The following is a 20236-nucleotide window of genomic DNA, read 5'->3' as shown; positions in this document are numbered from 1 at the left end:
ACTTTTTAAGATGGAATCTATGGCATTATACCCCACTGAGTTCCCTCTCCTCCCCAAACCCCACCCTCCTCAGGCTCCACCCCCAAAATATCCAGGTTTTCCTAATGCAGAGCTAGCAACCCTAAATAAGGGTGATTGGGTAGTCATTGTATACTTCCAAAAGTCTTCTGAGAAGGTACATCACCAAATACTCCAGAGTTACCTAGTTATGGGATTAAAGGACAAGTCCTTTTATATATTAAAAATTGGTTAAATTTAAGAGACCAACATATCTGTGGTTAAATTTAAGGAACTGACATACCTGTGGGACTGCCTTTCCCAGTACGTTCCCCAGAGAGCTTTATCCTCTTCAGAACAACATCTCCTGGTAATTCCTGACCTAAAAGAAGTCCATTTAGCCTCAATCAAAGCGAGAGCCTTTTCAGCTCTGGCTCCAGCCTGGTGGAACATGCTCATATGTGAGACCTACCTATTACAATTCTGCAAGACCTGCAAAATGGAGCTGTTCCGTCAGGCCTTTGGTTGAGGTGATGGGTGTCTGGCTATATCAGCCTTCCTGGCCCATGCTGTACATTGTACTAAATATGCGAGCCTTATGCGACTTTTTGACTCTCTTTGGTTTCTACCTTGCCACCTTGGTTAATCACCTAATTTTTAGGTTTTAATTTGTATTTTATGCAGAACTGGTTTTATCTGTCTTATTGACCATTGATTATTGTAACCAACTTTGAGCCCGCTTGTGGGGGAGGGCTGGACAGAAATCTCAAGAAATAAAATAGAAATAAATAAAATTATTAAATGACAGGAAGCAGAGAGTATGAATAAATACAGAGTTCTCACAATGGAGTGGAGTAGGATCCCATAAGGATAAGCATTGGGACCAGTGGCATTTTATTCATAAATTATCTTGAAGCAGGTGAGTCAAACAGAGGCCTTGTTTGTGGATGGTATCAAATTGTTCAAGCTGGCAAAAATCAAGGCAACTGGTGAAGCACTACAAGATAGCTCTTTAAGTTGGAACCTGAGACAAAAAGAGATGTTGGGATGGTCAAATAGTTTGATGAAAATGGCAACTCATTGTGGGGCAGTAGTGAAGAAGTCAAATTCACTGTTGGGGGTTATTAGGAACGGAACTGAAAATAAATAGTCAATACTGTAATACCCCTGTACAGATCTATGATGCAGCCCCACCCCTCCACAATACTGTGTAAAGTTCACGTTTCATATCTCAAAAATGATATTACAGCTAAAGAAATTGTAGAAGAGGGCAACCAGAATGATCAAGGGGCTAAAGCAACTTTCCAATTAAGAAAGTATGAACAGTCTGTGACTTTTCAGTGTAGAAAAAAAGATGACAAGGTGAGCACATAATAGAGATTTATAAACTTACAGAAACTGGATAAAGAACTTTTCTTGAATACCACTGCTAGGATATACTGTGGCTGGGTGGCCTTGGCCTCTGTGCTGTTTGGTGACACTCGAAGGCAACATGGTGGCCACTGTGCAAAAAAGGTACTGACCATATTCAGGAAGACTCTTTTCATATCACCTACATCAGAAAGGATTACTGAGGCACCAACGGTGTCTCTCTCGAGAGAGAGAGAGAGAGACATCAGAAAGGATTACTGAGGCACCAACGGTGTAAACGTAGCATAAATATTGTGTCAATTGCCCTCGTTGCATGAAGATAATCCTCAGCATCCTGAGAATAAATACAACTTCAGATGCTATTCCTAGGGACTGGCATTCCACCCTGGAGCCTTTTATTTACATCCTAAAACACACCTGCTATCACAGGGGCTGTCATTCCACTCTGGGGTTTGTCATCCCTGTCCCATAACACACTAGTTACCCCAAGGGTTGTCATTCCACATTCCAGTCCTAGAACACTCCTGCTATTCCTAGGGGCTGTCATTCCAGTCTCACAACACTTTTGATATCTTCAGGTACAGTCATTCCACTCTGGAGCTTGTCATTCCAGTCCTAAAACACATCTGCTACTTCCAGGGATTGTTGTACCAGTTTGGTGTAGTGGTTAAGTGTGCGGTCTCTTATCTGGGAGAACCGGGTTTGATTCCCCACTCCTCCACTTGCACCTGCTGGCATGGCCTTGGGTCAGCCATAGCTCTGGCAGGGGTTGTCCTTGAAAGGGCAGCTGCTGTGAGAGCCCTCTCCAGCCCCACCCACCTCACAGGGTGTCTGTTGTGGGGGAGGAAGGTAAAGGAGATTGTGAGCCGCTCTGAGACTCTTCGGAGTGGAGGGCGGGATATAAATCCAATATCATCTTCTTCACTCTGTGGCCTGTCATACCAGTCCCAGAACACACCTGTTACCCCTAGGGAGTGTCTTTTCACTCTAGACCTATCATTCCAGTCCTAGAACACACCTGCTATTCCTAGGTACTGTCATGCTTCTCTGGAGCCTTTCATTCCACTCCCAGAATACTTCTGCAACTCCTAGGTCCTATCCTTGCACTCTGGGGCCCGTCATGCCAGTCCCAGAAAACTCCTCAATGTTCCCTCTAAGCTGAGTTAGTGTGAGCTAGCTCACAGTTTTTTAGCCTCTGGCTCACATATTTTTGTCTTAGCCCAGGAAAAAAGGCCCCGGAGCGGGCTAATTTCTGCAGTGGCGCACAACTTTAATTCCAGTAGCTCACAAAGTAGAATTTTTGCTCACGACACTCCACAGCTTAGAGGGAGTATTGCTCCTCCTACCTGCAGGAACTGTCATTCCACTCTGGGGGCTACCAGTCCAGTCCCACAACACTCCTGCTGCGCACAGGGACTGTCATTCCACTCTGGGGGCTGTCATTCCAGTCCCAGGACACTTCTGCTACTCCTAGGGACTGTCGTTCCAGTCCCAGAGTCGTCTATTTGGGCCCAGGGAGCTTAATGAAAACTCTATTCCATAGTTTCTTTGCAACTCTTCTTGAGTTGTAATTTATTTCAACAGATCCCATGCCAGTCAATTGACATTACTATCTCCCCTTATTTCCTATGCACCTTCAAATCTCTCCCAAGGTTTCTAATGGGCAAGCCTGTCATTCCTTATAGTACATCCCTGAATTCGGCCCCTTGTGGTGAGCTTTAGGAACAAATGTTTACATGATACTGTACTGTGTCTTAGCTTGCACCTTCTTCCCAGCGTCATCCCGCCCCTGTTCTTTTCCTGCACAACATCGGGGAAATGACCACCTTCCCCAACATGTTCATTGCAGCCGTCTTTAAGCCGCTCTAGAGACACCGACTCTCTGGTTTTCGTTTCCTTATCTGCGGTGGCGTCACTTCCGAGACGTGCGACCATATTGAGTTTGGTGGCCGTTTTGCTCTGCCGGGTTCTTCTCAGCGAGTTCCGCCTTTGGGGCTTCCTTGGCGCTGGGTTAGTCTCCCCCTCCTCCCCAGGTATTTGAAGACTCGCCTTTTCCTACCTTCGCCAGAAGCAGACGAGAGGCGCACTTTGCGTCTAATCCCTCCCCCGGCTCTTGTCTTACTCGCGGCGAACGGGAGGCTGCGGCATTTGGTTGCCGTCGCTTGTTCTCTGGCAGAGCTTCTGTGCCTTTAACAGTTGCTTTACGAGTAGAAATTCAGCAGGTCAGCTTTCATTACCGGTGCTGCATCGGGAGGGAAAAAAGCGACTTCCTATTAAAGCACCTGTTGAGGGCACAGGAGCCCTCCGGCCGCGCTCTGCTCGTGTATTGCCCATCATCTTTTCTCCTTTTCCCCAGTTCTTGCTGCTTTTAGTTATTTAAAGCTTCCTATTCATCAGAGGTCTCCCCCCATCCTTTCCCCTTTGAAAGCGAACGTGAATATGATTTTGGAATGGCCACAATGTATATTCTGTTCAGTCGTGTCCCACCTTCATTACATTTCTGTAGCTCCTATTTAAACCAGTATAAGTTAAAATAAATGTGTAAAAGATAAGTAGCTTTACCCCTTTTGAAGAACTGCTGTGAGACGAACAGATTTCCCTGCTGAAGGGAATTTTTTTGGAAATTTAACTGAGTAATAAGATATATTTTTGCCTGATTTTGCATCATCAGCCTTGTCCTTGTTTTTTAATCTCCTGTGACTGGTGCAGCTCTTTGTTTTCTTGTTTGATATGGACTGACTCCTTTCTTACCAAGTGCTTCCATTTGTAGCCTGAACATTATCAGCAATGGGTATTGTCCTTCTAATACAGAAATCAGTGGAGAAATTGGCCACTAATTCAAATGGAGCTAGGATTTTTTTCATTATCTAATTATCTGTGTAAGTTATCTTTTAGTACTTCAAATAATACTCTTAGGATGTCTCATTCCTAATAATTATGAATGGAATCCAAAGTCCCACATGAAGTATTCGTGTGTGCTTCGGAGCCTGTGGGCCCCCTGAAAATTGACTCTGGAAAAGCAGACCCTTCCCAGAGACATATAATGAGGTGCAAAGGGGATGCTGTGGAAGAGAAAAAACCTGCAAGTGCCCTCTAAAAATGCACCAATACTTTTGATTTATCCAGGAGTTTGTTAGATCTGAATTTTTATATAACTCTTTTTATGTGTTCATTTCCAGCCACAATGGATGAAGCATTACCAGCCAGTTCTGAGAAGCTTACTGTCATCCATTCCAAAGCCCACAGAGATACTGTTCTGGCTAACTTTGAAGATCAGAGGAAGAAAGACTTTTTGTGCGATATCACTTTAATAGTAGAAAATGTTCATTTTAGAGCACACAAAGCTTTACTTGCTGCCAGCAGTGAATATTTCTCAATGATGTTTGTTGATGAGGGAGAGATAGGCCAGTCCATCTATATGTTGGAAGGGATGGTGGCAGATGCCTTTGGTGCCCTGTTGGAATTTATCTACACAGGCTATCTGCACGCTTGTGAAAAAAGTACAGAGCAAATATTGGCCACTGCTCATCTTCTCAAAGTGAATGACTTAATAAAGGCATACACAGACCATCAAAAAAGTCACAGTCTAAATACTACTCTCTCTGCTGTGCCTAACAATGGAGCCACAGTAGTAGTTATTTTGGATGACACAAAAAGTGAAGATCCACCAAAGCGAAAACGTGGAAGACCAAGAAAAGTTAAGAGTATTGTGGAGGAAAAATTGGACACCCCTTCAGCTGAGGATGCACAGTTGAAAGAGAACAACTCAGTTCACAATAAGCAAGATTTTATGAAAAAGGGTGTTGCCAGAGAAGACAGAAATTCTGATGAGTTGACCACAGTAAGCAAAGAAGTAGAAGAAACTGAGCATGCTTGTAGTTCAGATGCCGTGGTGGCTGTCTCTACTGAAAAAGACGAGAACTGTGATCCAAAGTCCCAAAATATCCAGTCTGGTCAGGGTCGATACAGTAAACGTAGGATTCGAAGATCAATCAAATTAAAAGACTATAAACTTATTGGTGATGAAGAGGGCAATGGGCTAAAAAAGAGGCCTGGGGAGAGAAGGAAATGTACAGCTTCTGAAGTCCAGTGCAAAGATTGTGGGAAACTATTTAAATATAACCATTTTTTAGCTATTCACCGAAGAAGTCATACAGGTAAGCACTGAAGGCATCAAAATATCATTTGTATCATAAGTACTATAGCCTGCTGTCTGATTATTTCAATGGTGGGATTTATTGAAATAAAAAAATTAGCATACATTTCAGGTGATGAACAATTGTAGTATCTCCAGGAATTTCCCTGAATAATTTCCCCTTCTGTGACTCATCCCCTTTTGCTACAATAGGGATGGGGGAAAGGGTTTGCTGAGCTTATAAACGAGGTGAGAACTGCCACTACACAGGATGCATTGCTTTGATCCCTCTTTAATTATCTGTTAGATGAATAATCCTGTCAAATGTTCTCCACCTTTTTGGTTGGACAGCTCTTGTAACTGGGTGTCTACCTATGCATAGTTCTCATACATCAAGAGTTGTCAGGCATCCCCAAAACCAATGTCCACGTCAGTTCTCTAATTCAGAGATGGTGAACTACAGGGGGTCATGTAAATAATGCCCCTGTGTGGTGTGGCAAGGCCAGGTCTGGCCTTGTAACATAAAAGAAGTCTAGCCCTTCCACATCAACTATTATATAAGTAACAAGTTATTTACCCAAGTTGAGGTGTAGACATCTCCATTTAATATATGACTACCTTTGAAATTATTGTTATGACCAGATATCCTATTTTTGGATTGCAAACTGGGTGATGCTCATCCATAAATTAGTAGGTGGACTTAGCCTGGCCATTCTCTTTCATCTCAGCCCTTCTATCTGTAAAATGGGGATGATGATACTGATTTAGCTCACAGATTACCAGAACAATTTCTGTGAAGAACTTTAAATACTCTAAATATTATTAGGATTTATTATTTAACAAGTGGGGGCCTGTAAGACCCCTGGGCTCTCTGGCAGCCACCACTGGCTCTAGTGTGGAGCCCTGGGCTCTCTGGTAGTTATCCTTAGGCTCTCCCTGGGTTGTGGCACCACTGGGCCCAGCATGGCCCTGGGTTGCATCAATGCTGCCGAGCCTATCAGAGATTCTGGACTGTGCCAATGATGGCAGAATGCCCAGTGTGGCTCCTGGGCTTCAACAGCAGTGGCATGGCCAGCACGGCTCCTAGACTGCCCCAGTGGTGGCTTGCCCAGCTTGGAGGACGGGGTGAGACTTGCAGGGGGAAATTAGCCTAGCATCCTCGTCCACTGTCAGCACAGCAACCAGCATTTTCTGCTGCAGTCAGGCTGGTATGAATGCCAGGCATCCTCCACTATCATGGTCAGACCGTAACAGCTGCCAGGAGTCCTCCTCCACCATAGCTGGGCCACAGTGAGTGCTGGGCATCCTCCTCCATTGTGGCCAAGCCCTGTGCAGCTGCTGACCATCCTTTGCAGCCAGGTTGCAGCACCTTCTGGGCATCTTTCTCCACTGTGGCCTGGCTGCAGAGACTCCCAGGCATCCATCACTGTGGCTAGGTTGATGCAGCTGCCAGCATCCCTTGATAGTGAATCATACCACTAGCATAGCTGCCAGCATCCACTGATGGGCTGTAGCCACTGCATTCTGAATAGGAAAGGAAATTTTTAATATACATTTTATGTATACATTTTAATGTTAATTTCAGACTTTTCTGCAAATCTGGGAAATGCCTCAAGTTCGCAGAAAAATCTTAGCCTCCATGTGGCCCCATGTAACTATCTGCATTTTGGGGCTACAGGTGACTAATAGTATATAGACAAGTGAGAAAGCACAAGGACTTTTAGGAGACATATTATTTTCCCCTCCCCTTCTAGTTCCCCTTTTCCTTGAGCCTCTATAGCCTCTCCCCATTTTTTCTGATTCCTTCTCCCGTTCCAACAGCCAGCCTACATTTATCTGCCTCTTTGTCTTCAGGTTTCCCTCTCCCCACAATAGCCTCTACCAAGGAAAACTGTGGCCCAGTTGTATAGTGCCATCCCCTGAGCCAGGCCCACTTACATGGTAGGAAATCTCAAGGACCTGAGAGGGGCACCTTCCTTTCTCTTGTATCCTCTCCCCATTTCCTCTTTCCATCCTCCTGTCAACCCCCTGGAAGGCAGGTAGAACGTAGGTTGGTAACAGGGCTGTAGCCAGGGGGCGGGGCACAGGTGCCCCCTACAGAATCTGCAGCACCCCCACCCAATCTTCCCCAATATGCCCTTGAAAAGGGAAGATTGGGTGAGGATGCTGCAGATTCTATAGGGGCACTCCCCTGTGCCCCCCCAGCTACAGCCCTGTTACCAGCCTGCGTTCTATCTGCCTCCCATCTTGAGCTATATTTTTAATTTATTCACTCCCCTTTCTCCACAGTGAGGACCAAAGCAGCTTACATCATTATCTTCTTTTTTCTCCTCACAAGAAACCAGTATGGTAGGTTAGACTGAAAGTATGTGATTGACCTCAAACCATTCAGTGAGCTTTCACAGCAATATGGGGGATTTGAATCAGGATCCCAGACCCTGCTCTGAAGCTCTAACTGCTACATACATTGGCTTTTGTAGGGTGGCTGTTGTGAAAGAGTAGCAAGCAGCCTGGCCTAAGTGAGTCCACTCTCCAAAGCAGCCATTTTCTCCAGAGGAACTGAGCTTTGTCATCTGGAAAGGAGTTGTGATTCTGGTGATCTCCAGCTCCTTCCTGGTGGGTAGCAACTCTAGTTTTCCTGGGAGAAATGACTGCTTTGGAGGGTGGAGTCTGTGGCATTGTACCCTTCTGAAGTCCCTCCCCTCCTCAAATCTCACCTTTCCCCAAGCTCCACCTCCATCTCTGGTTGGCAACTCTACCTCCTTCCTATCCAATAGCCAACCTATCTTTATCTGTCCTGCTGTCTTCACCTTTCCCTCTCCCTCTATGGCAGCCTCTACCTAAGAAAACTGTGGCCCAGTTGTATGATGCTGGGCCAGACCTGTTGGCATGGTAGAAAACCTTCAGGGACTTGTGTTGTAGGATTTTAGAGCTGACGGTATTCTTCTTTCCTTTTTATCCACACTACAACCCTGTGAGGTAGGTTAGGCTGAAAGTATGTGACTGATCCAAAATCACCCAGTGAGCTTCCACAGCAGGATGGGGATTCAAACTTGGGTCTCACAGACCCTACTCTGAAACTCTAATCACTACACCACATTGGCTTTCATAAAGTAGCTGCTGTTAAATAGTAACAAGCAGCCAAACCTAGTGTTGCCAACCTCCAGGTGGGACCTGGAGATCTCCCAGAATTACAACTGAACTCCAGACAACAATGACATTGTTTTCCTGGAAACAACAGTGACCTGTTTGCTGCTTTGGAGGGTGGATTCTATGGCATTATATCCAGCCGAGGCCTCTCTGCTTCCCAAACCCTCCATCTTCAGACTCCCAATACAAATTTCCCAGCTGAGAGCTGGCAACCCTAGCCAAGCCTGGCTCCAGTGACTCCTTCCTCAGAGGCCAAAATAGGCCTGGAATGGATCCTGCCCTCTCCCGCTGCCTGATACTCACAGAAAAGCTTGGAATCTGTGTTTGCCTAGCAACAACCACTTAGGGAGTCTGATCCTTAAAGCTGCACTCTCTCTCCAAGTTCATGAGCGGATGCATACTGGAGAACGGCCATACACCCTGTACTGTTTGCAATAGGGCTTTAACAACAAAGCACTCACTTCTGGAACACATGAGCCTGCATACAGGTAAATAACAACCAGATGCTTAAAAAACTGCCCTTTTTTAGATTTTATATTTTTCTGCAAACCTGGTGCCTTTTCAGATTTGCAAAAAGATCTGTTTTGCCTGTTCATAGCTCCAGTCACTGGATTTAAGTATCCAAAGATGGGCCAACTTTGCTGTTAGAATATAAGATAGGTTTGCATCTCACCTTTTGGCACCCCACGTTTACCCAAGGTAAACGCAGGGGTGGCCAACGGTAGCTCTCCAGATGTTTTTTGCCTACAACTCCCATCAGCCCCAGCCATTGGCCAGCTAGAGAGCTACCGTTGGCCACCCCTGTTATACAGTATCGTATTAGTAACAATAAAAGCACTAGAAGTAAAGGATGCTATAATAAAATGGGTTTAAAAAACCAGGTAAAGATTAAAACTTACAGAAGCCAAAAAGACAGCTGAAAAAGCCAAGTGAAATATGGATATTAGCTGGCTTTCTAAAACCTGCCAAAAACAATGGCCATTTTGCTTCCCAGGATGGCTTTCCACGGTCCAAGTCCTGCTGTTGAGAAAACCCTATAATGGAATGAGGTCCACTTAAAGCAGGGCCTGATCTCAGCATCTAAATAATGTTCATATTGGAGAAAGTGACCTTCAGGTACCCTGGCCCCAAGCTGTTCAGTCTTTAAAAATCAAGACCAGCACTTTGAATTGCGCCTGGAAACAAATTAACAATCAGTGTAACTGAATCAAAGTAGCTGTTATGCTGATGGTGAACAAATGAGCGGCCACATTTCAGACTAGCAGACGTTTTAAGAACTTTTGAAAGGCAGCCCCATGTAATGTGCTTAACACCAGTCAACTCCAGATGTTACTCCAGTATGTGGAAGCGTGTGTTTCCAGCATTACTGAAAACTGGGGATTGGCTTGTTTGTTAAAAATGCAGTTTGAAGCATCTTTCTTCAACTTGAGCTGTCAAATCATTTGCTATTGTTAAACTTGTTATTTTGTTTTTAGGGGAACGCCCATTTAAGTGCAGTGAATGTGGAAAAGGCTTCTCCCAAAAACACTCTCTCCAAGTTCATGAGCGGATGCATACTGGAGAACGGCCATACACCTGTACTGTTTGCAATAAGGCTTTAACAACAAAGCACTCACTTCTGGAACACATGAGCCTGCATACAGGTAAATAACAGCCAAATTCAGTAGTAGTCTAGCTGTGCTAAGAGTGTTTAAGAAAATAAGAACTGCCGCGCTAGATCATACCAAACGTACATCTTGTCCAGTGTTCACTTTCCAGCAATAGTCACTCAGGAAAACTTCTGGAAAACTAACAAGCAGGGCACAAAGGGAAGGACATTCTTCTCTTGCTTGTCCACAGAACCTATTTAAAAGGTACTCTGCCTTAGACATGGCGGTTCTGTTGAGCATTCTGGCTAATTCATCATCCTCTCTTTCCTGAATATGAAAACCATCCAAACTCTTGTCCATTACCTTATCTTCTGGTCATCAGCCTGGAGGCTGTTGCATATTTTGAGTTTTCCTAAAATCTAGTGTTGCTTAATGTTTGCAACAATTTTAAATAGCACTGCAGCAAAATCCATTGTAAGCTGTTCACAGTAATAACATTTAGGATTTTTAAAAAATGTCTCCTGAAATGCTTTTTTTTTTATGCTGTTTTTTAGGTCAGAAAGCTTTTACTTGTGATCAGTGTGGAAAATACTTCAGTCAAAAGAGACAACTTAAAAGTCATTACAGAGTTCACACAGGTAGAACACATTCAGATGCATGGTGTATATTCTTGGATGTTTAAGTTTTCAGTGTGCTTCTAATTATGTCTCATTTACCTTTCACAATTCTCTAATTGCTTACTATGAATTGCAAAAAATGCCTTTTGAATCAAAGCTTTAAAAGTATTTTGACATAATGCTGTTTTTTTAATTTCAAATATGAAGTATGAAGGAGGAATGTGTTTAAATTCAGTTTTATGCTAGTTATGCTTTTTAATAATGCTGTCAATTTAAAGCTTCTAATAAGAAGCTATCTAATTATGTATATATCACTAAGTGGCATTCTTCAAAATTTTTGGTTTTTTGCTTGTTCTAGCATTCTACCATGCCTAAATGCTGAAATTCAAAAAGTCATAAAAATACGTTGGCAACAAATAATAAAATGTTTAAACACCAGTGACAGCTGTACGCCATCAAGAGCTGGTAGCTGTAACCCCCAACCAAATGACTTCCATCTTTGATGTATTTAGTTTCAAGCAGCTCTCTCTCTCAGCCATCCAACCATGACATCCAGGCAGTGGCTCAAGGCCGAGAGAGATGTGGCTGGTTGCTTATCCAGCAGCAGAAAGAGTTTGATGTCATCAGTATATTGATGGCTCTCAACTCCATACTCCCTGATGTGCTTTGCTAGAGGACGCAAACACAAACACATCTAAAACAATGTTGTGGGCAAGACTGAACCCTCTGGAACACCACAATCTAGTGCCGACATGGAATATTTTTTGTCCCTGATGGCATCCCTCTGAGATCATCCCTGGAGGAATGAGGAAAACCACCTCAAGGCAGTAACCCATACCCCTGGTAAGGTCAGATAGTTAACCAGGACCAAATGGTTAGCTGTGTCTAATGCTGCCAACAGATCTAGTAAAATCAGCAGTGTGTCTAATAAAATCAGAAACTTCGATCCAGTTGAAGCCAGAGGTCATTCACTAGAGTGGTGTAGGCTTGCCAATCCCCAGGTTCCAGCGGGGGTTCTTCCGCTTTCCCAGGCTCCTTCCCGTCCCCAGTCAGCTGGCCGGTGGGGGGGGAGCCCCGCCCCCACAGCCACCATGTGACTTTCCACCTCCAGAGGCTTCAGTCTCCGACTGAAAGGCTTCCTCTTGGAATGGTGTGTCTGTGTTACTTTGAAGAAGCTGGCAGCAACTCGTGAGTAGAGATGCCAATCCCTCGCTTCAGAGTCGCCAGAAACTAGGGCAGGGGAGGGAGGAAATGTCTGCTGGGCACTTCATTATTCCCTATGTGGAGATCGATTCTCATAGGGTATAATGGGGAATTGATCTGGAGGTATTGGGGGGTCTGGGGGGCATTTTTGAGGTAGATGCACCATATTTTCAGTATAGTATCTAGTGTCTCTCCCCAAAATGCCCCCCAAGTTTCAAAACGATTGGAACAGGGGTTCAATTAAGAACATAAGAGAAGCCATGTTGGATCAGGCCAATGGCCCATCCAGTCCAACACTCTGTGTCACACAGTGGCCAAAAAAATTATATATATAGGTGCCCCTATCCATTATTTCCTATGGAAGGAAGGCATTTAAAAAGGTGTGCTGTCCCTTTAAATGTGATAGCCGGAACTCCCTTGGAGTTCAATTATGCTTGTCACACCTTTGCTCCTGGCTCCGCCCCCAAAGTCCCCAGGCTCCACCCCCAAAGTCCCCAGATATTTCTTGAATTGGACTTGGCAACCCTAGAGTGGTGACTTAGTCCTGAAACCAGGTCTGGACTAGAAACTGTCAAGTACTTTGTCAGTTATGTAACGTTAAACAGAAACAGAAGCCACCTTGAGAAATTCTGTTTGGATAGAAATTTTAATTAAAATAAAATCTACCTAAAACCATGGATTTTTTTCTTCTTTTAATAAGGGCATTCATTGCCAGAGTGTAGCCAATGTCATCGCAAATTCATGGATGCGGCTCAGTTAAAGAAACATTTAAGAACACATACAGGTAATACCACTCCTTTCTTTAAAACAAAGTTAGTTGTTTGAGTGATGTCACACACAAGGTTTGGCAGTTGCACAGTCAGATAAATGGAATTTGGCTGCTGGACCAGTAGGAGGAGAGGTCTGCTTTCCTACTGGGAGAGTGTAGCATCAGCTAGGCACATCCTGTACAAGAGGGAAGCTGATGCACAAATGAAGTCAGAGGCAGCAATGTGCTCAAGAAAATCAACAGTATTGTAGCAAGTTCTTGCTTTGTGAGCCCTTACAGTGCTGCATCCACAGAGCGCAGCACTTTTAGTGATGAAAAGCAGGAGTCCTGAGTTTAGAGAATAGGTGACTGTGGCACTACTCTGGGGGGCCATACAGCCTAGTTCTTATAATGTTCTTGGAACATCGCAGAAGGGACATGATTTATCATAGCTCTTGGCCTGCTCTTGGGACTTAGAGTTAGGAAAAAAGCAGCATAGCTGCTATCTTGTATTGGTACAAGATTGTTGTGTGTTACTTGCATGAATAAGGGTCTCTTCTACTGCTTTTTAACTCCTAAAAAATCAGTCCTAAATGATTGGGCTAAATGTGTTTATTGACAACCCTCTTGATATGCCCCATCCTTTGCAATTGTATACTGGCAAAACAAAATGTAGGAATGAGCTGTTGCTATTTTATTAGAGGCATGCTACCTGCGTACCCTATCCTTGTGCATTGTAAGTGCTAAGATATTGTTTAATTAACCAGTGATAGCTTACTAATACAGCAATGTATTTTTGTTAGGTGAAAAACCATTCACGTGTGAAATCTGTGGCAAGTCTTTCACAGCAAAAAGCTCTCTTCAAACTCACATCAGAATCCACAGGTACACAACTATTTTCTTCATTCTATGTGAGTTTATATAGGAAACTTGTGTAAAACCTTTTAAATATTATCTGGGGCAATTAAGGTGGCTTGGCATGTGACTACAACTACAAATTAAGAAAATGCTGTTTTACACAGCACCATCTATTACAATAAATTAATATTTGCACTCACTGTATTTCAGTCAGTGCACAAATATGAAGGCCTTCAGGTTAAAGAACAAACAAGTCTCTTTTTCTATCATTTTAAATGAGAAATGATGCATATAAAAAGTCATGTGTTCTTCTGCAGGAAGTCTGTGGTGGTAGGGGAATAAAACCACAGTTGCTTCTCAAAATCATGCTAAAAATGTTTGATGGCAGTTTCCTGTTATGGTTTTTCTCAAAGAAATGTAAAAACTGTATTCTGTGAGGCCACTTAATAATACCATCATATGTATAAAAATGTTTTTCTTGGTCACTCACCAACGCCCTTAGAAACCCAGCACTAAAAGCTGGGAAAGTGGAAGAAAACAATCAGAAACATTTCTTGATACATTCTGTAAGGCTGCTAGATAATTATCATGTGTATAAAATGTAGTCTCTGGGTCATTTAACAAGTCTCTTGGTAACTTTGAATTTGAAGCCAACAAGAGAAGAGTGAAATTCTTTGCTCATATGTTCTGAGCATTCTTTTCCACTTCCTGGTTGGACTGGGAAAATTGTAGGGAAAGGGACTCTGTGACCCAAGAGAGAGGTGAGGAACTTTGCAGTACTACCATCGCCTGCAGTGGACTACTCAGTTATCTGGTTTATCCTGCTTAGTAATCCACAAGACCAGGGGTAGCCAAACTTGCTTAATATATGAGCCACATTGCATAAACATCAGATGTTTGAGAGCCACAAGACATGAACATCAAATGTTTGAGAGCTGGAAGGAAGGAAGATGGGGGAAGGAGAAGTGGAAAGAAAACAACTTTAAATGCCTTCTCGAAGCCACCAGTTAGATTGGCTTGGAGAAGTGATTTAAAGAGAGAAATGCCTTCGAGCGCCACACGATATGTGTGAAAGAGCCACATGTGGCTCCCGATCCACAGTTTGGCCACCCCTGCACAAGACCTCTCTTTCATCACATCAGTGGGCTATTGTAGATAATATAAAATCTCAATACCATCAAAATATTCTAAATCCTAGTATTGCTTTAGGAAAGCCATAGCTGTTAGGTTGATTTAAATGATTTGTAGATGTAGTGGAGACATGCTTAGGAATCCAGAAGCAAGTATTTCAAACTGGCAAACCTTGAATGCAGTGATGGTTGAGTGTGTGCTTGAGTATAATACAGTGATGTTTGTGGCAAGGGAATCTTCCTATAATTTTGAATTAAAGCATATTGGACTGGATTTAGAGAAGATTAAGCTGGACTCCACTAGGATCACAAAGCTTCCTTGACTCCTGTTTGTGTTCCTTTAGCAGCTTAGCCTGAACAGCTCCATCTCATTAGAATGCCAAGTGGGTAGATTCAATTGTGTTGTTCTGTATGAAGAAGCTAAAACCTACAAAGCAAGTGCCATAAGTGTCAGAAACAGAAGGGCTTAGTGGAGATGTGAACAAAAGTAAATACTGGGCTGTGGCTTGCAGCCCTGCCTGCCTCTTCTGCTCCCCAGCTCAGTTGGCTGGTGGAATGTTAAGAAACAGTAGGAAGAACATGTATTGCAACGTGAGCTGGAGTGACACTGTCTCTTACCATGCTTATGACTCGTGGTATAGTTAGTAAAAAAATAGGAAAATTTGGCCACAACAGTTAGTTCTAACCCACATTGTAGTTGCAGTAAAAATACAGTCTAGAAAAAGCACTCACATGGTATCCATGTTCAGCTACTGTGTGTGTCCTATGAAAAATTAATGTGCCTGAAAAATATTTTCTTCTATTGTAGAGGAGAAAAACCATACTCATGTGGGATTTGTGGGAAATCCTTTTCTGATTCCAGTGCCAAGAGGAGACATTGCATCTTACACACTGGCAAAAAACCTTTCTCTTGCTCAGAGTGCAATGTGCAGTTTGCACGGCTGGACAATTTGAAGTCTCATTTGAAGATTCACACCAAAGAAAAGCAGTTGCAAGAAGTGAATAGTGTATCCAGCAGCAGTGGTACAGAGGAAGTGAGGAACATCCTTCAGCTACAACAGTATCAACTGTCCACCACTGGTGCGCAAGAGATCCAGCTGCTGGTTACAGATTCAGTGCACAACATAAATTTTATGCCCAGTCACAACCAAGGTATCAGCATTGTCACTGCTGATGGGTCCCAAAATGTAATGACAGACCATTCTGGTAGTCTCACCCTTCTGACCCAGCCGCCACAGCAATTGCAGAACTTGCTTCTTGCATCCCAGCCAGAACCAGCAGAGCAAATGCAGAGTATCAGTATGGTGAGCAGCCAAATGGAACCTGCCCAGGCTGAGCAAATGCATGTTATCACGCTGTCAAAAGAAGCTCTGGAACATCTTCATGCCAATCAAAGTCCAGCAGAGGTGCTTCAAATAGCAACGGGAACATCACATCCAGCCCAGCATTTGCAGGTGCCCCAAGAACCTAGTCACTTTCACATCAGTCAAGATGCAGTCCTACCTCCACAAATGAGCAAAGAACAGGCCCAAACATTACATGCCTCTGAACCACCACAGCAGTCCCTGACTGTAGACCAGTCATCTGGTGACCATCATACCGAGAGACAGACTTTTTAAAATGCAGACTGATTTGCCTCTTATTTATTTAACAGGAGTGAAATGAAGTATTTCATACCAGGTGCATTGTGTTTGGTCCACTGACTTCTTAACTTTACATTTGGAGACACTGATGGATGCCTTATTGTAGTTGGGATGGCTTTCTTTTTCCAAACAGCTTTATTTACTTAAGGTTGATAGAATGGTTTCACCTGAATTGCAGTAGTAATGCAGTATTGTGACCATGATTTAGCCAAAGTCATGTACTTTAACAATCCTATTAATTTTAATGGGCTGGAACTCAAACTCTTTCATTGAAACTGATGAGATGCAAAAAAGTTTCACTTTGACTGGCTCTTGCTGTATAGGCTTAACAAAGTTTAAAACAGATATATTTGATGGTTATTCTCCTTTGTGTTCCTTTTGTGCAGATTGGGCCCAGTGGAAACCCAATTAATCCTGTATGGCCAAAGAAAAAAAAAAAGCTCACCCTTTATTTGTAATGTACTTTTGTCTGGAATGTATGAGATCTGACCTTTCATTTCTGTAGAGTTTTTACTTTTACCTCCTTAGCTCTTGGATATCTCCACAGTCTATGAAGTATCTCGTATATATTTTGGAGGGTTCCTTTTCTGTGCTCCCCCCTCCACCCCCAAGTAAGCATTTCAGCAAACTGCTTATTACTATAGCTGGCTGACCCCTGTGTATTGAAATTCTACAAATGCAGAGCACTCCCCACAATTTTCATTCCATTTTTGCATACCTGCCTTAATATGTAGGACAATGTGCATTTTGAGAAGGGAAGATAAGCACAATTGGATTTGCAAGCAGCACATGCACATTCTGGAAAATGGCAATTACAAGCTCATAAGATATGTCCTGACCCAATCCTAGTAACACAGAGTTACACATGATTAGTTGTGAAGCGGAAAGCACATTGGACTACATAATGGTGACTGTCAGCTGCAGTCAGATATACTGAGGTACATTTAGCTTCTCTCTCCTAGCATGCACAAGAACTTGTACATCCAACTGCCACTTTTTTATGCAAAGTAGGTTTCATAGAATCAGGCATAAGGAGGATTCCAGTAATTATCGGTACCAGTATTAAAATAGCCATGTTGGAAACTAAGCCTTGCAACATTACTGTGGCATTCCTAGTGTTAACCATGGTTAATGGTTAGAAATAACACTGAATTCTAAAAAGAGGAGGCAGTGGGAATTGGTGCTTAATAGGGAAGGAGGCAAACAGCATGCAGACTACTTCTGACTCTTTAACGGTAGTTAAAAGACCAGAGCTTTGTCACATCATATCTACATTATCTCTTGGATTACCACTGTCTCCAGTTAATTAGAAACAGAAAGTGTATGCTTTAACTGCAGTCAGTGCACCTGTTATTTTGTGATGTTATTCCTGCTCCAGAGCCCAAATTGTGTTGCACATAGTGGGAGCAGGGGATCCTTCATTTTGAAGGCCCTCCCCCCACTTCAGGGTTATCAAAAAGTGGAGGGGGGATGCTGGGCACTTCATTATGCCCTATGGAAACCAGTTCCCATAGGGGTATAATGGAGAATTGATCTGTGAGTATCTGGAGCTCAGAGGGAGGGCTGTTTTTTGAGGTAGAGACATCAATTTTTCAGCATAGTATCTGGTGCCTCTCCTTAAAACAACCCCCAAGCTTCAAAAAGATTGGACCAAGGGGTCCAATTCTATGAGCACCAAAAGAAGGTGTCCCTATCCTTCATTATTTCCAAATAGATGGAAGGCATTTAAAAGATGCACACTCCCTTTAAATATGATGGCCAAAATTCCTTTGGAGTTCAGTCATGTTTGTCACAACCTTGCTACTGGCTCTACCCCCAAAGTTCCCAGGTATTTCTTGAGTCCGACCTGGCAACCCTAGTTGCGTACCTAGAACTACTGCACAAACAGGCACCGAGTTCACTTCCATGAAAAGGCCAATTCTGTACACATACAGAACTGACCTTTTCTTTTATGCAAACAGGGAATCCTTTGAGGAACTGAGTGTGGTGAGTGTGAATCCATATGGTAAACTGCTGGATCAAGGTAGCTGCCTTTTGTTCCTTATATGGGTTCATCCTAATGTATGTACTGCAATGGTGATACTATTGGCTGCTTGGTTAAAATAAACTGTTGGGAAGCTTGGGTTCATTTATTTCCTGTACCATCAGTGTATTTTGTAACCAAAGCCAAAACATTTAAACATTTCTGTGCCTTAGCTTTTACAAATGCAAGATGAAAATAAGTAATCATTGCCTCTGCAAAGCACCTTGATTGTTCTCAGATGAGAGAAAGTTCTACAAATGTGCAGCATATTTTTAGTATAAAATTCAGTGGCTATTTTTAAATCATATTTTGTTGTGAAAATATATTTTATTGTGGGTTAAAATGGCTTCATACATGCTGGTTGAGCTGCTTATAAAGATTCCCCCAACACCCCCTTATAATTACATTTTTTTAGAAAACACATTTCATCCAGTTCCTTAAAAACCATATAAGTGTTTACAAAACACAAAACTACCCACAATACCCTATCCCCATCTGCATGAATGCAAAGTACTATAACGTTCAAAATGTACTCAATTGATTGTTTAGGATGGGTTTAGTAACTCATCATTCATTTGGTAGGCAATCCTCCAGGGTAAAAGATCTGCTATCATACATCAGTACCCAGACAGAGGGAGAGATCTTGTGCTCTCCATAGGTGCTTCAGCTCTTCTGTCCCATTTAGCATCTCAAAACAGTTCTTTTCATGCAGATACAACCTGTTCCCTTTCTCAGGGGTGGGTGGGTGGACTCAGTTCTTCCAATCTCTGATGGATAGTTAAAACAATTTCCAGATACTCAAGGTGGTGTCTGCAGTCATCAAGACACATTTCCTTTCCCTTCCTCACATAGGAAAGACAGCACACACAGTGATCAAAGGACAAGTGCACACAACAGGTATACTGTTCCCAAGTGGCTCCTTCTCTACAGGCCCAGAAATGGTGTGTGGAGAGAAAGTGTCTTGTGCCAGTTACCTGATTAATTTGTTCCCCCACCTCTACAGCTGCTCCTTAGGGACAAATAATCTAGATGGGAGTCCTTTTCACAGAACTTTATGTAGAATTTGGTCCTGAGAACAAGCCAAACTAGGAGAGAGAACAGAAGAGATATGTAGAGGGAAAGAGACGTTCATGAGCATAACTTCTCAAATCCTCGGCAGCATGGCTCCAGTAATTTATAATAATGGGAGCTGGTATCCTAGCTACAGTTCAAGGTATTCCAAAGCGATGTTCATTTCATGTTATCTATATTAATTATATACAACTGCATGTACAGCCACAGATCTTTGTATTACTGTACTGAGAGCTGCACTTTTCAGCTATTAATTCCCAACATTTATATTAATAAAGGGGTTAATTAAAGCCTAGAAAGGAGTATAATTGTACTACAGTTTTAATGCATGTTTATCCAGCGTGTTTCATTGTGATAGTTTCATACGTGTATACTCATGATATTTTGGGGCTGTCAAATTTTTGAAAAATACAAACTACCCCCATTCCCTGGAGATCAGTTGTAATAATGGGAGATCTCCAGCCACCACCTGGAGGTTGACAACCCAAGTAACTATAACGGGGGGGGGAAATAACATACAACATGGTTGTAGGTAAAACTGTTGTTCTAAAAGCACTCATGTTTCTTAAGACTGCTTGAGACTTTAGCTCATTTCTACAGATATAAAAATAAATATCCCTAGATTATGAGAACTATTAAGAGTAATCTTTCAGTTTAACAATGCTATTACTTCAGTCACTGTAGCAATTTTTACTCATAAA

General features: G+C 42.8%; 1 protein-coding gene across 2 annotated transcripts; it reads left to right on the top strand.

Moving 5' to 3' along the window:
• The first annotated feature begins 3268 nt into the window (after positions 1 to 3268).
• Positions 3269 to 16937, top strand: ZBTB24 (zinc finger and BTB domain containing 24). 2 transcript variants are annotated; one of them, XM_060238031.1, is made up of 7 exons: positions 3269 to 3401; positions 4548 to 5525; positions 10129 to 10296; positions 10797 to 10880; positions 12763 to 12846; positions 13614 to 13695; positions 15607 to 16937. In XM_060238031.1, exons 2-7 carry the CDS (start codon positions 4553 to 4555, stop codon positions 16415 to 16417), a joined length of 2202 nt encoding a protein of 733 aa, XP_060094014.1. In that variant the 5' UTR covers positions 3269 to 3401; positions 4548 to 4552; the 3' UTR covers positions 16418 to 16937. The 2 variants fall into 2 exon arrangements, with proteins under 2 accessions (XP_060094014.1, XP_060094024.1); XM_060238041.1 differs by having other exon boundaries at positions 3281 to 3401; positions 13614 to 13721.
• Positions 16938 to 20236: the final 3299 nt, after the last annotated feature.

The sequence above is a fragment of the Heteronotia binoei genome, chromosome 1, assembly GCF_032191835.1.
Source record: "Heteronotia binoei isolate CCM8104 ecotype False Entrance Well chromosome 1, APGP_CSIRO_Hbin_v1, whole genome shotgun sequence".
NCBI classification, from domain to species: Eukaryota; Metazoa; Chordata; class Lepidosauria; order Squamata; family Gekkonidae; genus Heteronotia; species Heteronotia binoei.
This window is presented reverse-complemented; position numbering and strand designations above follow the sequence as displayed.

Bases quoted from the DNA above. Each gene is read 5' to 3' on its own strand.
- ZBTB24 (XM_060238031.1), top strand. From the start codon at position 4,553: ATGGATGAAGCATTACCAGCCAGTTCTGAGAAGCTTACTGTCATCCAT. The intron at 5,526-10,128 runs GTAAGCACTGAA...TTTTGTTTTTAG, and splicing joins TCACCGAAGAAGTCATACAG to GGGAACGCCCATTTAAGTGC. The intron at 10,297-10,796 runs GTAAATAACAGC...GCTGTTTTTTAG, and splicing joins ACACATGAGCCTGCATACAG to GTCAGAAAGCTTTTACTTGT.